This window comes from Erythrolamprus reginae, chromosome 5 (assembly GCF_031021105.1).
Source record: "Erythrolamprus reginae isolate rEryReg1 chromosome 5, rEryReg1.hap1, whole genome shotgun sequence".
Taxonomy (NCBI): domain Eukaryota; kingdom Metazoa; phylum Chordata; class Lepidosauria; order Squamata; family Dipsadidae; genus Erythrolamprus; species Erythrolamprus reginae.
In genome coordinates, this window is record NC_091954.1 from 50,692,578 (window position 1) to 50,707,153 (window position 14,576).

General features: G+C 40.7%; 1 protein-coding gene across 14 annotated transcripts in view; it reads left to right on the plus strand.

Moving 5' to 3' along the window:
* The window catches only part of FGFR2 (fibroblast growth factor receptor 2), a 184,410-nt gene that overhangs the window by 47,219 nt on the left and 122,615 nt on the right, over positions 1 to 14,576 (plus strand). For 7 of the 14 annotated variants that reach the window (XM_070752578.1, XM_070752582.1, XM_070752579.1 and 4 more), the window contains exons 1-2: positions 954 to 1,580; positions 11,996 to 12,255. In XM_070752578.1, the coding sequence (XP_070608679.1) occupies positions 12,081 to 12,255 (175 nt within the window). In that variant the 5' untranslated portion in view covers positions 954 to 1,580; positions 11,996 to 12,080. Of the gene's footprint in view, positions 1 to 678; positions 1,581 to 11,995; positions 12,256 to 14,576 lie in introns of those variants that run through there. The other 7 variants (XM_070752580.1, XM_070752584.1, XM_070752581.1 and 4 more) reach the window with 4 other exon arrangements.

A 14,576-nucleotide genomic window follows, 5' to 3' on the forward strand; every position in this document is an offset into this window, starting at 1 on the left:
GAACCTACTGGGTCCATCAGAAGCTGGAAAGCAGGCCGTTTCTGGTTTCCATGGGGCCTCTTGGAGGGCAGGGGAAGCTGTTTTTGCCCTCTCCAGGCATTGAATTACGAGTGTGGGCATTCACGCATGTTCGGCACCCAAGGGAAAAAAAGGTTTGCCATCTCTGGTCTAGGGGTAAAGTTTTGGGGTTAGGTGATGATACCACAGAGTTTGGTAGTGAGTTCCATGTATCAACTACTCGTATTTCCTGCAGTCAAGTTTAGAGCAGTTTACTTAAAGTTTGTATCTGTTGTGTTGCTTGTGTGTTGTTGTGGTTGGGGCTGAACTGGTCATTGACAAGAAGGATATTGTAGCAGATGATTTTATGGGCTATGCTTAAGCCCTATTTAAGACCAGGTAGTTCTAAGTTTTCTAAACCTAGGATTGCAAGTCTAGTTGCCTAGGGTATTCTGTGGTGAGTGGAGGAGTGGAGGGCTCTTCCAGTAAAGTATCTCTGGACATTTTCTAGAGTGTTTATGTTATTCCAGACAGGATAGAATATTGACTATTCCACTTTCTCCACCCCCCACCATAGTTTAGTGAGCCGGTTGAGAATCGTCAAAAATTCGGGGCGTGTGTCTGCGGGAGGAAGAAAAGAAAAGAAAAGGGCCTTTTCTTTGGCACGGCTGTTTCTACAGTGCCGCTTGGAGGCGTTTTCCCCACGGTGCGCGCGCGCGCGCGCGCTCCTTTAAAGTCGCGGGGAGAAAGCGCGAGGCGAACCCCACTTCTCTCCAACGTAGACGAAGCGCGTAGTAGGGGAATCGCTGCCCCGCTCGTGATTGGCAGAAGACCCGTCCAGGAAACGGCTCGGGTTTCAACTTCGGTGGGGGAGTGACCAAAGCAAAGGAGGGGAGGAGAGGGAGAAAAAGGGGTTTGTTGTAGAGTTGATAAAGCTCTTGAGAGTTTGGCGGCGAGAGGATTCTGAATGGATCCCGAATGATCGGGATTCTAAACATCTCTATTAATTCGTGCTTTTTTGGGGAAAGAGACAGAAAGAGAGAGAGAGAGAGAAAAGTTTTGGGAACGACCGTAGTTTTTCTCCATCTGGATCCTGGAGCGAAGCGCTGAGAACAGCACAAAAAAAGTTTTGGGTGGTTTTTTTTGGATACTTTGATTTTCGTGCCTCTCTCGTTACTCTTTTAAATTTAATTCTTTTTTCCCCGTCTTTTTTTTTAATTGAACGCTTCTACGCTCCATTCCCTCTCCTCCGCCGTCTGCCCCAAGAAGAGGTGTTTTGTTTTAGTTTTGGAGTGGAAGGGAGAAACAGAGGAAAAGGTTTTGAGGCGCGGGGATGGAGATGGTCGCCGCCGAAGCCCCCCCGCCTGGGTTCGTTGGGACTTCGGACCGACGTCTTTGAGCGCCCGAGCGTGGAATAAAAATCGGAGGCGATTATTGCGATTTATTTTATTTTTTTTTTATTTTGCGAAGCTTGCTTCAGTTTCCCTCTTTCTCCTCCGGAGGACAGCCTGCCCGTCCGGTAACGCGCGCCTGGGCGAGGGAATCAATCGGCAGATCGTTTTGTCGGAGCCTTTTCATATAAGGTAATTGGACCGGGCTTGGCTTGGAGATGAGAGGCGCACAGCGGCCGGGGGAAGGAGAGGCGGAGAAAAGAGGACGGGCGCTGTGTGTGTGTGAGTGAGTGTGTTTGCGTGCGTGCGCGTGTGTGTGTAGAATTCGGCTGGCCAAGACGGGCGTAATCCCCCGTTTTCCAAGCTCGCAAAGAGCGCGGATCCCTCCAACTCTTTCCTGCTAAGCTATCCCCGCGCTCGGGGGACAGAAGAATTCTGACGTACGGGTTGCCGGTCAGAATTTTGCAAGCTGGTACATAGTTGTACTTTTTGTTCTTCCCAGGGCGGGGAGGGAAGGCGGCGTGTGTGTGTGTGAGCATCCGGAGTGGGGTCATTCCAAAGTTTGGCAGCTTTGTCAAGTTTTATTTTATTGCATTTTTTTTAAAAAAAGCGAACTGTAGTCGCTTAAGGTGGGTGGAATTGGTTAAACCAGGTGCAGCCCTACCTACCCAGGTGGGGACCCTTGGGTGGGTTGAGCTGCCGTGCCTCTTCCCCCAGTTGCGATCCGTCTGGCGTGATGGAGTGGAGGGGGCCGCTTCTTTGGAAGAGCCGCCTGCGGTTTCTGACAGGTTCCTTCTTCTCTCGCTCTCCCTCCGCCTAGTGAACCTTTTTCGATCCCTTTTCTGAGCGGCGCTTGTCACGAAGATCTCACGATCTGGTGGTTTACGTGGAAGGGGTTCCGAGGAAATTAAAAATAAAAATAAATGCCAGGCGTACTGAGTTCGACTTAGGGTGGGGAAGGAACGTCTGGGCTGCGCGCTCTTCGCTGCCTCCCCGGTTCCTATACAAGCAAATCGATCTAGAATCTTTCCTGGTCCTCTGGTTCTGCAGGATGGATCTTTCGCCTTTGCCTTAGCAGCCCTTGAATCTGGAAAGCCCCATTATGTGAGCTCCTGATCTCCATAAGTGTTAAGGGCGGTCCCTTCGTCCAAGTTTATCTCTAAAACCTATTGTGGTAATACCTTAATTACTACAACAGGCTTAATTAAATCCCCATAGCTCTTTTCCAACGCTGGTTTAACAAAGCACATTGGAAGTCCAAGTAAACATTTTAGCCTATGCCAAGTTCTTCCCTCCCCCCCCCCCCCCCAAATTTATGAGTTGGCCCCAAGGGAGAGAATCTCAAGTTCTCCCTGGAAGAATTTTACACTGAGGTTTTTAGCTCCACAGCATCATTGTTTTTAAAATGCTGAAGACCCATCCTGATCCCTCCAGATAATGAAATATGCACGGCATGTTGTAGTAAAAAAACAACAAAAAACGTTGCCAATTATCATGGTTGAAACAGGATCCGAATTGTAGAGCTCCAATTTGCTTGGCATAACGTTGAAAGGACTTTGATTTGAAGAGAAGGGATTTTCAGAGGAAGAAGTGGCTGTGGCTTCAGGGGAACAAGTGGCAGCCTCAAGTTACACTGAGCTCTCGGCGGCGTATGTCATACCTACATGTTTGCAAATTCTTTTGCTTATTGCGCCAAAGACCCAGCTAGGAGAAACCATAACACATGGAATCCTTTAGCGAATGCTATACAGCAGTATGTGTATCAAAAGCAAAGATTTATAAGGGCTTAATAGAAACGTGCTGTAGTACTAATGCAAACCAAAAGTAGAGGAATTTAGCCTTCTTTACTATTTTAGGTCTCTTCCCTTCTCAGGGTTCAGAATTTAAAGAGAGTGAGGGAGCACGGAGAGGCAGACACAGAGAGATAGAAGGGGAAAGGAGAGAGAAAGAAGGAGAGAAAATGAAGGAGAGAGAGAGGAGGGAGATAGAGACTCTCTTACACCCAATTGCTGATATTTTAATATATTAAAATGTCCTTTCAAATAATGGCCCATTATTTGGTTGGTATGAAGCACCCTTCGACATTTCAAACCTCATTGTCTTCCTTGTACAAATCCCTGTAAATCTTCTACTTGCCTTTACTCATTTTCATTTGAAAAGCCTGTTTGGTTTGAATAGGCTGCAATAAGCAGCCCCAGTACTCTTTTGGAATGTCAATTAAAATGCAGATTTCTTTCTCTGATCCATAGAGGTCTTGGGAGACACACAGGCTAGTCCTGAGGGTGGAGGTGGGAAAGTGACTGAAAAGAATTTGGACAATGCAAAACTGTTGAAGCTGCTGGGCTGTTTTCCCAAATAACCTTCCAGAATTAATGTTTAATAGTTGATCACTTTGAAGATTATAAGGCAGAAAGAGAGAGGGGACCCTGGTCTCCTTTGGCAATCAGCTCCAGTGTGCCATCAATTCATTGCTACCCAGTTAATTGCTTATAGGGCAGCTGATACGATCAATGCACATATTTTTATTGCATTATTTAATGCCCAATAGGACAGACAGGCTGGCATATTGATTTAGACAACATACAGGCAACAAATTCCAACCAGTCTGGGGACTGATAAACATCACGCACATAACAAAGGGATGAGGTTAAAACGAATACTTTGGCTTCAATTTAATTACTGCCAATCTAGAACAAGTACTACTTGTTTGCTTGTTCTTAAAAAGAGAGAGAGAGAGAGAAAGGGGGGGATTGCAGAGCTTGCAGCTTGAAAAAATTTATTTTTGGCTCCCAATTCTGGGCTGTTTCCCCACCACCTCCACCAATACCTGTCACTTTGGAAGGACACTTTGGGCAGGTATGCGAGGAGGTGAAAATTGACTTGATGAGCGGGGTGACAAGGTGAGCCATCAATCATGGGTGGCTGACAGCTCCGCCCAGTATAAGGCTGAGAGGAGAGACAGAGTTCCCTTTCAGAGAGAAAAATAAACACCATGTGATGCTTTCGCTCAGCCTGAGACTCCAAAAAGGATTATGCTATTGCAGTCAGGAAGCCAGAATTGTGAGGGCCAAAAAAGCATGCTGAAGGTTGTATTCCAAACATTGGGATGGAGGGGGGTCCGTAATGACTCAGCACAGGCAGTCTCACTTATAAGATCATTTAGTAGCAGTGCCAGCAAACTGTGTTGGATAAATAGTTTAGTTTGGTTTTGTCACCTGTGTGCACAGTCATGGGCTGCTCCTCCCATTGGGGGGGGGGAAGAAATGCAGTGAGGTAGCAAAACTGGAGCTGAGGGAAGGGAAGAAGGGAAGGGAGGGAGGGGAGGAATGGAACAGGGGAAAAGAAAGAAAAGAGAAGGAGAAAGGAAGGGAGGGAATAGAAGGAAAGGAAAGGAGAAAGGAAAGGAAAGCAAATGTGTTGCATGCTTTTTAAATGATGTGGTTTTAGATGCTTTTTTTAAAATATTAGATTTGTTTACATTGTCACACTGTTTTATTGTTGTTGTGAGCCGCCCCGAGTCTTCGGAGAGGGGCAGCATACAAATCTAATTAATAATAATAACAATAAAAGAAATGACAGCAAAGCAAAGGAAACATGATCGTCAAGCCACTCCCACCTGATCACATGGCCAGAAAGCCATTCCTACCCAGTCACATGGTTGACAAGCCACTCCTGCCCAGTCACATAACCATCAAGCCACATTCACAAAATAACCCACGCCCACAGTGTGGTAGTAAATTTTTTTGTCGCCCTTCACTGCCTGTGCACCTTCTTTAGGGAGATACTAACATGTGTTGGAAGAAGAGGTTAAATCTAGCTTTGGTATGAATTTCAGAAGGCATGGTTGCTTCCAGTGTCTGGGAGAATGAAAATCTGCTTTTGTTAAGAGAAAAAAAGAATAATTGAAATTGGGTTCATCGGCCCTTGTCTTAGTTGATACTGGCTCTGCTATGTGATGCTTGTAGAACTCCTGAATTCAGAGTTGGAAAGGACTGTTTACATCAGGGGTTCCCAAACTTGACAACTTTAAAACTTGTGGACTTCAACTTCCAGAATTCTCCAGTCAGCTATTGCTGTGGACTTGTGAACTCTGCAAGTCCACAAGCTATGCTGGCTGGAGAATTCTGGGAGTTGAAGTCCACAGGTCTTAAAGTTGTCAAGTTTGAAGGCCTCTGGTTTTAGACCATCCCCCCCCTGTTATGGACAGCAATCCAAATCAAAGTATTTCTGACAGATGGCTCTCCAACCTTATTTCAAATTGCTCTAATTGATAGGGGATTATTTCTAGCATTCAAACAGAATCTGCCTACCTGTAATTTAATTCAGTATCTTTCACTATCTGTTTGCATGTACTTTAGGAAAAAGGTGTTAATTTTTTTCTATATTTCCAGGAACTTGAAGTATCCTATTAGAATTATTTCTTCCATTTATATTAGATTCCATCTTTCTATTTTGACAAGTACTTAAGTCAAGTAACATATGCAGGCATTACCCTTGCGTCTTTTCAAAGCTAAACATGCGTAGGCCGACTCTGTGGGACCTAACCGGATGCTGGGATTCATGTGGCAGGAGGCAGTCCCACAAGTAATCTGGTCCGATGCCATGTAGGGCTTTATAGGTCATAACCAAGACTTTGAATCATGTCTGGAAAACAATTGGCAGCCAATGCAATCCGTGCAGTGCTGAAGAAATTGGGCATTCTTCACAATTTGTAGTTTCCGAACACTCTTTAAAGGTAGCCCCATGTAGAGAGCATTGCAGTAGTTGATTCTTGAGGTGATTAGGGCATCAGTGACTGTGGGCAGAGACTCCCTGTCCAGATAGGGCTGCAACTGGTACACCAGGCAAACCTGTAATTCCTCCAGTACTTCTCTTCATAGGATATGGCTGCCCTGAATATTGCTTTCTTTGTCCTTCATTGCATTCCCTGAATTTGTCCAAGTTCATTTCAGCCCTTCTTAGAGTGCCCAGAACTGGACAAATTACTTACGGTAAGGTTTTACCCAGAGTAAACTCACCCATGTTTCAAGTTCTGCAGAACATATAATATGTAAGACACTCATTTTTGCAATGACTTGCACTCTTGATTTCCACTGAATTCAATATCTTGTTTCTTCTTAGGAAGAGCATGCTAAAGATTGCAGTGCTGGAAGCATTTAGAAATTTTTTACACAAAACACAACTCTGCATGTCAATTGCTATCTATAACCAATATACAACTGCAGAGGTTAAATTGCATCCTATATCCCTTTTTTGGTGCAATACATATTTCCTAAGTTTCCTTATGCTGAGAAAAACTCAGCATAAACTCTCACCAGGCTAAAAAGAAAGAAGACTTGAGTTCTAGTTTTGGGCCAATCACTCTCCCTCAGCTCAACCCACCTCAAAGCCTAGGACAGTGATGGCGAACCTATGGCACGCATGCCACAGATGGCACGCAGAGCCATATCGGAAGACACGCAAGGTGTTGCCCTATGTCCGCTCCAGTGTGCACACACATGCTAGCCAGCTGATTTTTGGCCTTGGGAAGGCCGTTTCGCCCTCCAGAAGTTTCAGAGAAACTTCCCTGAAGCTCCAGAATATGAGAATCTGCCCAACAGGCAAACCAGAAGTTTGGAAAAATGGACTTCCGGTTTGCCTGTTGTGCTGTTTTGCTCACTCCGCGTCTTCAGGAAGTTTCCCCGAAGCCTCTGGAGTACAAAAAACAGTACAACGGGCAAACCAGAAGTCCATTTTTCCAAACTTCCTGTTTGCCCATTTGGCTGTTTTTTCACCATCCAAGGCTTCAGTGAAGCTGTGCGCATGCACAGGAGCAGAGGGATTGTACACATGCGCAGGGAGAAGCACGGGGATGCGCATGCATAGGAGGAAATGTGTGTGGGCACATGCATGCGTTTTAGTACATGTGCACACATCCTTTTGGCCCCCGAACCAAAAAAGCTTTGCCATCACTGGCCTAGGAGGAGGAAAGAGTCTTAGGTATGTTCAACATTCTGAGTTATTTATAACAATAATAAAGGCTTAATATAAAATAAAATAAATGAATGAATAAATAAGAACATTCATGAAAAAGAATCCGGTCCTATCTCTGTTTACCCAAGCATATTATTGGGAAAGATAAAAAGAAGAATGGAATGTGTACACTGCTTCTGAATTATGAAGATCCACTTGCAGTATTCAAGACTGAATGTTTTTATTTTGTTGCGAATATAACATACCTTTCCCCCAACTTTGCAATTGCAACTCTTATCATCTGTAGCCAAACAAAGTGAATGGCTTTTATTGGCAACATCCTTCAATACATCTGTAGACATTAAGTTGAGGAAGATTTGAAAAAAAACAACCCACCCAACAATCTGATAATATAGTTTTGACCAATGTGTGACAAAATTCAACAAAATTTTGTTTCTATTTCTTTGTTCTTTCTTCTGCTCCTTTGTATATAATTGATGAAAGCCACATGATACTTGAGTGCTTTCCTTGTGTGCCCAGAATTATTTCACAAGTGTGTCTCATTTGTAGTGTAAAAAATATTGAAAGAGAAAAAAGAGGCAAGATGAAAAAACATTGAATGAATGCTTGCAAACCTGGAGGAAAATAAGCGAGACCCTTATTTTAATCTTCCTGGCAGCTCTCTCTCTCTCTCTCTCTCTCTCTCTCTCTCTCTCTCTCTCTCTCTCTCTCTCTCTGTGTGTGTATGTGTGAATGAAATACTGTGGATGATAAGATGTTAATTGCAATACAACTGTGAGGAAGATTATCTTGAAAGTCTATGGCCAAGCAAAGATTTGAAGTACAGTGGTATATCTACTTACAAATGTAATTCGTTCTGTGACTAGGTTCTTAAGTAGAAAAGTTTGTAAGAAGAAGCAATTTTTCCCATAGGAATAAATGTAAAAGCAAATAATTTGTGCAATTGGGGAAACCACAGGGAGCTTGGAGGCCCTGTTTCCTAGAGGGTCCCACGGAGACTTCTCCCTGCCTTTTCTGGCCCTGTTTCTTCCCAGGAGATTCCTAGAGAGGCCTCACAGAAGCTTGTCCCTGTCTTTTCCGGCCTTGTTTCCTCCCAGGAGATTCCTAGAGAGACCCCACGGAGCTTCTCCCTGCCTTTTCCGTTACAGTTTCAGAGGCTTGGGTTTGTAAGTGGAAAATTGTTCTTGAGAAGAGGCCAAAAAATCTTGAACACCTGGTTCTTATCTTATCTAGAAAAGTTCGTAAGTAGAGGTGTTTGTAGATAGAGGTACCACCTTATTGCTTTAGTCCAATGTTAATCTTGTTCCCTAAGTCCTTTATATACATCAGCTCAAATAATAGTTAAGATTGTCTTGTAGGTTAGGCCAATACAGGCAGTCCTCCACTTACAACAATTCGTTTAATGACCATTCAAAGTTACAACCACACCGAAAAAGTGACTTATGACCATTTTTCATACCTACAACTGTTACAGCACCTCCATGGTCATGCAATCAAAATTCAGATGCTTTACAACTGGCTCATATTTATGATTGTTGCAGTGTCCCGAGGTCATGTGAACTCCTTTTATGATAAGCAAAGTCAATGGGGAAGCCAGAGTCACTTAACAATTAACAATACTTTAAGATCTTCAGTGATTCACTTAATTGTGGTAAGAATGGTTGTAAAATAGGACAAAAACTCACTTAACAAATGTCTCACTTAGCAATATAAATGGGCTCCGTTGTGGTCATAAGTCAAGGACTACCTGTATTTTGATTTCCATTATGCAGGCTGGGACTGAGATGGCAAGAAGTATATTAAGATCAAACACTGAGTTCAAGGATGAATCACAATCAAGCGATTGATTTTACAGCTGTTTATATCATCTGGTCTTGGTATGGAGGTAGAAGAATCCCTCTACACTTGTCCAGTCAACTTGATTTGCCATACTTAAATGGAAATATAAACTTACTAGGCAAGGATTTCATTCCATGTATGGTCTGAGCAACATCTACCTTGCTGAACAAGAATAGATATAAACGTCATTGTAGCTAATCCCAAGTTCCTGATTTCAGGAGTACTGCTTGTATATACAAATGGACATTCCTATCCACAAATCATGAACACAAGAAACAGTCTGTCAAGTAATAACTTGCTCCAGAGGAGAATCCTCAGATAAGTTTGCAGACGTAATTGCCTGAGAGGACACTTTATAATATACTTCCAACCAAGTAAGGCCACCGTCCCTGAACTGAACATGGAGTTGCTCTATCTTTTATCTTGCAGTGTATGAAGGCATGCACCTTGATAAAGAGAGTCTGCTCTAATTGATTCTTGGCCCCCAGCCACGCAAATTCACAGAAGGGCTGCACACTGTAAAAATAGAGTGCAGTAATTTTGCAAAACGACACACGATAAGGCTGTGCACTTCGACAGTTATATTATTTGCTAAATACAAAATTGTTTTTTTAATACTGTACTTTAACCAACAATCAAAAATCGAAAAGGAAAACCCTAGAGAAATCAAATCTCCTTCAGCTTGACTTTTGATGATTAAATGGATTTTGTTTCCTTTTGTGTGTGTCTGTGTGTGCGTGCAACAAATCTGTGCAGTTTTCTTGGCAAGTTTTCCAAAGTGGTTTGGCCATTGCCTCATTTCTAAGGCTAAGAAATAGTGAATGGCTGAAAGTCACTTCATTGACTTCATGTCTAACGTGAGATTAGAACTCGGAGACGGGCGGCATATAAATCAAATCAAATCAATCAATCAACTCATAATCTTCTCATTTCTAGCTTAGTGTATAACTACAACATAAAGTAGTTTTTAATGGATGTACAGTACTACAGTAGTCCCTCGCTATACCGCGCTTCACCTACTGCGGCTTCACTTCATCGCGGGTTTCTGAGGAAGTCGATCAGCAGATTTAAACAGCCCGCCGAACTCAATCGGCAGGTTTAAAAAAAAAAATATCTAAAATTGTAAATACTGTATTTAAATACTGTATCTAAAATAAATACTGTGTGGGAAGGGTTTATAAACACTTAAAAGAATGAAAACTTACCAAACAATTACAATATAAATACTTAAATAAGTACTATCAGTCGATAAATTCCCCATCGTGGATTTCACCTATCGCGGCCAGGTCTGGAACGTAACACCAGCGATAGGTGAGGGACTACTGTATATGTATAGAGTATCCTTAGTAAAATACATAATTCGCTTGCCATTTTTTTCTTCATTCATTCAATTATCCTATAGGCTTGTGTTTAGTGAGATACTAAACAGGTCTAAGTGTGGTTTGTCTTTTTAGATCAGCTAAGGTCAGCTAAGTGTTGCCATCTGGCCATCTGATTGGTTATCTAAAAGCACACAGAACCTTAGTGAACTCTAGTGAAACCACACATTCCATTTATTTTCCTTATCTGGAGACCATCTTCTAGTCCAGCAATCACTGCTAGTACTTTATATTGCTTGTTTCTGTTTATTTATTTTCAGTCTTGTATTTCTAATCGAAAGAGTCTGGACTTGGTAAAGTAAAATATCAACATAAAACAAGCATCCCACATTATCAGTATATCATTTGCTCATTATTTAAACATAACAGAAATTGCTAAAAAATAATCACAACAATAATCCCCAAACAATAATTATTGAATGTTTTTTTGTGCCTTTCTAAACATTATGGGTGATGTTTCTTTCTTTAGCTTATTACCAGGTGTGACATATTTCCAGAATTTTCAGACAGGACCGTTCAAATTTTCCATTAAAAGATCTGAAAACATGAATAAACTGATAAAAAAGGAATAAACTAAGTCATTGTGGCTGCAATATATTTTGTGTCTCATTAATTGAGTAATTGAGTAATAAAAATCCTTGATTCCAAAAATATTTGCATATCGGATATAGGATTACTTTGTACCTATGGAACATATATTCTAAGCTGTATTTTAGGGTGAAGATGGTTAACTGTTTAAAGCAACATCCATAATTTCATCACAGATAGAAAGCTAGCATATCAGTAGAAAAGGCCAGGTTAAAACTATTTATTTATTTATTACACTTTTACGCTACCCATTCCATTGATACAATGGTATATTTGCTATCTATCTGCGGGGGAGGTTTTATTCCGCCCCTCTCCAGTATTTGGGGAATTAAATATTTCAATACAATCTAAAGTTCTGTACTGTACTATACGTTACTATAGTGGCTTAACCTTGGCTCAGTGATTCACCTTGGGAAGCAGAATTTAAGTTCAAGTATCCCAGGATAGTGCTTGTCTTTATCAATATAATATGGTATTTAACAATTGTATCTATCTTTCTTAAGACCATTTGAAAATTAATCAGAAGTTTTATTATGTGTAATCTGCTGAAATTTTTGATGGACTGAAGACCTTTGAGAGGAGAAGACTATCTTAGTCAATATTAAATTGATACTTCTTGAACTGTTTGCATTTATTTCTGTTTTGCTCTCATTATTTAAATTGCCATCTCATTTCATGACTTTATATTGGAGTTTAAATAAAATTGGAACCGGACAGTAGTTGTTTAAAGTGATGATGATTAAGGATATATATGGGGGTGTTCCATTGGAATGCAATGTTGTCATTGTGGTGATCATTTTAACTCACATTTTCTCCTTTTCTGTTTAGGAGAATTGGTAGAAGCTGGGAATAAGAAGATATTTACCAAGGCTTAAGTGCTGCTTTCAGCCCATGTTTGTTTAGAAGAGCTCAGATGGGATTAAAGTCCACATGGAGTTATGGAAGACAACCACAGACTGGCACTGAGAAGATGTTCAGTTGGGATTTGTATTGCCGTATCTGCCTGGTGATGATCACCATGGCTGGATTTTCCTTGGCTAGGCCATCAGACAGTCTAGTTGGTGAAGAAACTACTTTAGAACCTGGAGGTGAGTCCATTTTTCTGTTTTGTTCTGAACATGATCATAGTGATGGGACATTCAGATCACACAGAAGCAACTATATGTATCTAGCTCTCAAGTGATTTCCCCCCCCCCAAGATAACTATTTATAGCAAGCTCATCAAATTTCATAAGTAAACTAGGAATGAATATGTATTATAGAATAATATTTTAGGATCCAATCTGGGCTGGTCAGCAGGACTAGAGGTTTAGTCCAAGCTTTTGGACTTATGCTGGAGCCCACTTTCAGGAAATTTCTCTCTACCCTAGCATATTCGAAAGCTTGGAAGACAAAACCTTTGGTCCTGGTTATTGACACAGATTGAATCCTGCTAAGTAAACTATTTTTGTTAAGATGCACCATCATAATTGTTAGTTAGTATTGAGTAAAACAACGATCACTCACTCACTCATTCACTCACTCACTCACTCACTTACTCACTCACTCACTCTGTCTATCTATCTATCTATCTATCTATCTATCTATCTATCTATCTATCTATCTATCTATCTATCTATCTATCTATCCATCCTTCCTTCCTTCCTTCCTTCCTTCCTTCCTTCCTTCCTTCCTTCCATCCATCCATCCATCCATCCATCCATCATCTACCATATCACCTATCTATTTGAGTTTCAGTAGTATGTTTAGGGATCCAGGACAGAAGACATTATACAGAAGAATGATTCAAACAAATGTTAACTGTAGATATAACTCTTGGACTACTATTTGTGATAATTCTTCATGGTGGCATTTTCAAATCTGTAGATAGTAATATTTTACTACTACAAACCTGTAGTACTTTAAGAAACCTGTAGTACTTTAAGAAACCTTGACTTTTTAGTTAGCGCCATGGTGGTGCAGTGCTTAGAGTGGGTAAAATGAGGACTTAGATTGTTGGGGGCAATATGCTGACTCTGTAAACTGCTTAAAACACTGTAAAGTGGTATATAAGGCTGTTGCTCTTGCTATCAAGGAGATTTGAAGGTCTAATTACTACTGATCTACTTACACCATTGTTCGCTTTGTCTGGCTTAAATTAGTCATTTTACTTTAAATGATGTGATCTATCACACTTATAAATTATTTGCTAAAGGCATTCATTTTAAATCAAAACATTTGTCATATCTTTCAAAAAGCAAGAATGATTTCTCAACTGTAATAATAATATATGTTGGTATTTTACAATATGCTTAGCTTTGTATATTATTTTCTAAAAATAATATTAAACTTTGCATATTAAAAAAAAAGTATTTGAAAGAGAGGAAACTCATGTGTCCAGATTTTGGTTTATCTTTTATCCAAATTAATGTGTTTAGTTTAATGAAAATAAACCCATAACTCAAAATAGTTATAAATGCTATTTTATTTCTATTGAAATTATTAAAGACAAGTTTTTTCACAAAATATCTATTCACACTAGTTAAGGATTTCTTTGTTGATCCTTCTTATTCTGTTGGTCTAGGGCCCAGAAAATGCAGTTTGAGGAACTTTGTGGTGAGGAAAATATATATCCTCAAAAAAAGGCATACCAAGATTCTCACGTAGAATGGTTTATAACTATTGAGGTTTTCATTTTAAAAATCTGTGGACTACTGTTACTTGTTTCCCTTGGATGTAACATAGCTGCTATGTTGCACAGTCTTCAGTTGAAAACAAAATCAGATTGATGGGGGCTACATTTGGCCCATGGAAAAATGATCTTTCTGCTGGCTTTCTAGCAAGTTTTTCTTATTCCTTCAAAGCCACAGAAAAAGGCTGTGGTGCACATGCCACAGCATTTTGCTGAAATCTAAACAAAATCTCCATGCTTGTGCTTGCCAAAAAAAATATGGATGACTGACAATACTTGATATTGTTGTAATATTTTGTATGAAGAAAGATTTTTATGGCCATAATTATTCCGAACTCACAGTTTGACAATTGTTCTGTTTTCCTGTGTTCCCCAAACTGTAGTATTTATGGAATGTGAAGATGATGTTTTTGATTATGGTGTACTTATTGAATGCACATATGTTTTTATTATTCTATGCATAATCAACGCGCCCCCCCTCCACACCTCCAAATCTTCTGAGACTCTCAGGGGATCGGTGCATTTTTAATATAGTTGTTGTTATCTTGTAGTACAGTAAGCTAACACATTTATATTAACTGACCTGTCAAATAATCTTGTCAGGGTAATGTTTATGAAATGTACCCTTTCCCAGATGTTTTACGCAGGAGATGAGGCCTCTGCTTATCATAACATTTCTTGGCGTCCCCCCTGCCTTTTTTTCCTGCTCAGTTCATTAGAATGCAAGTATGATTGGAG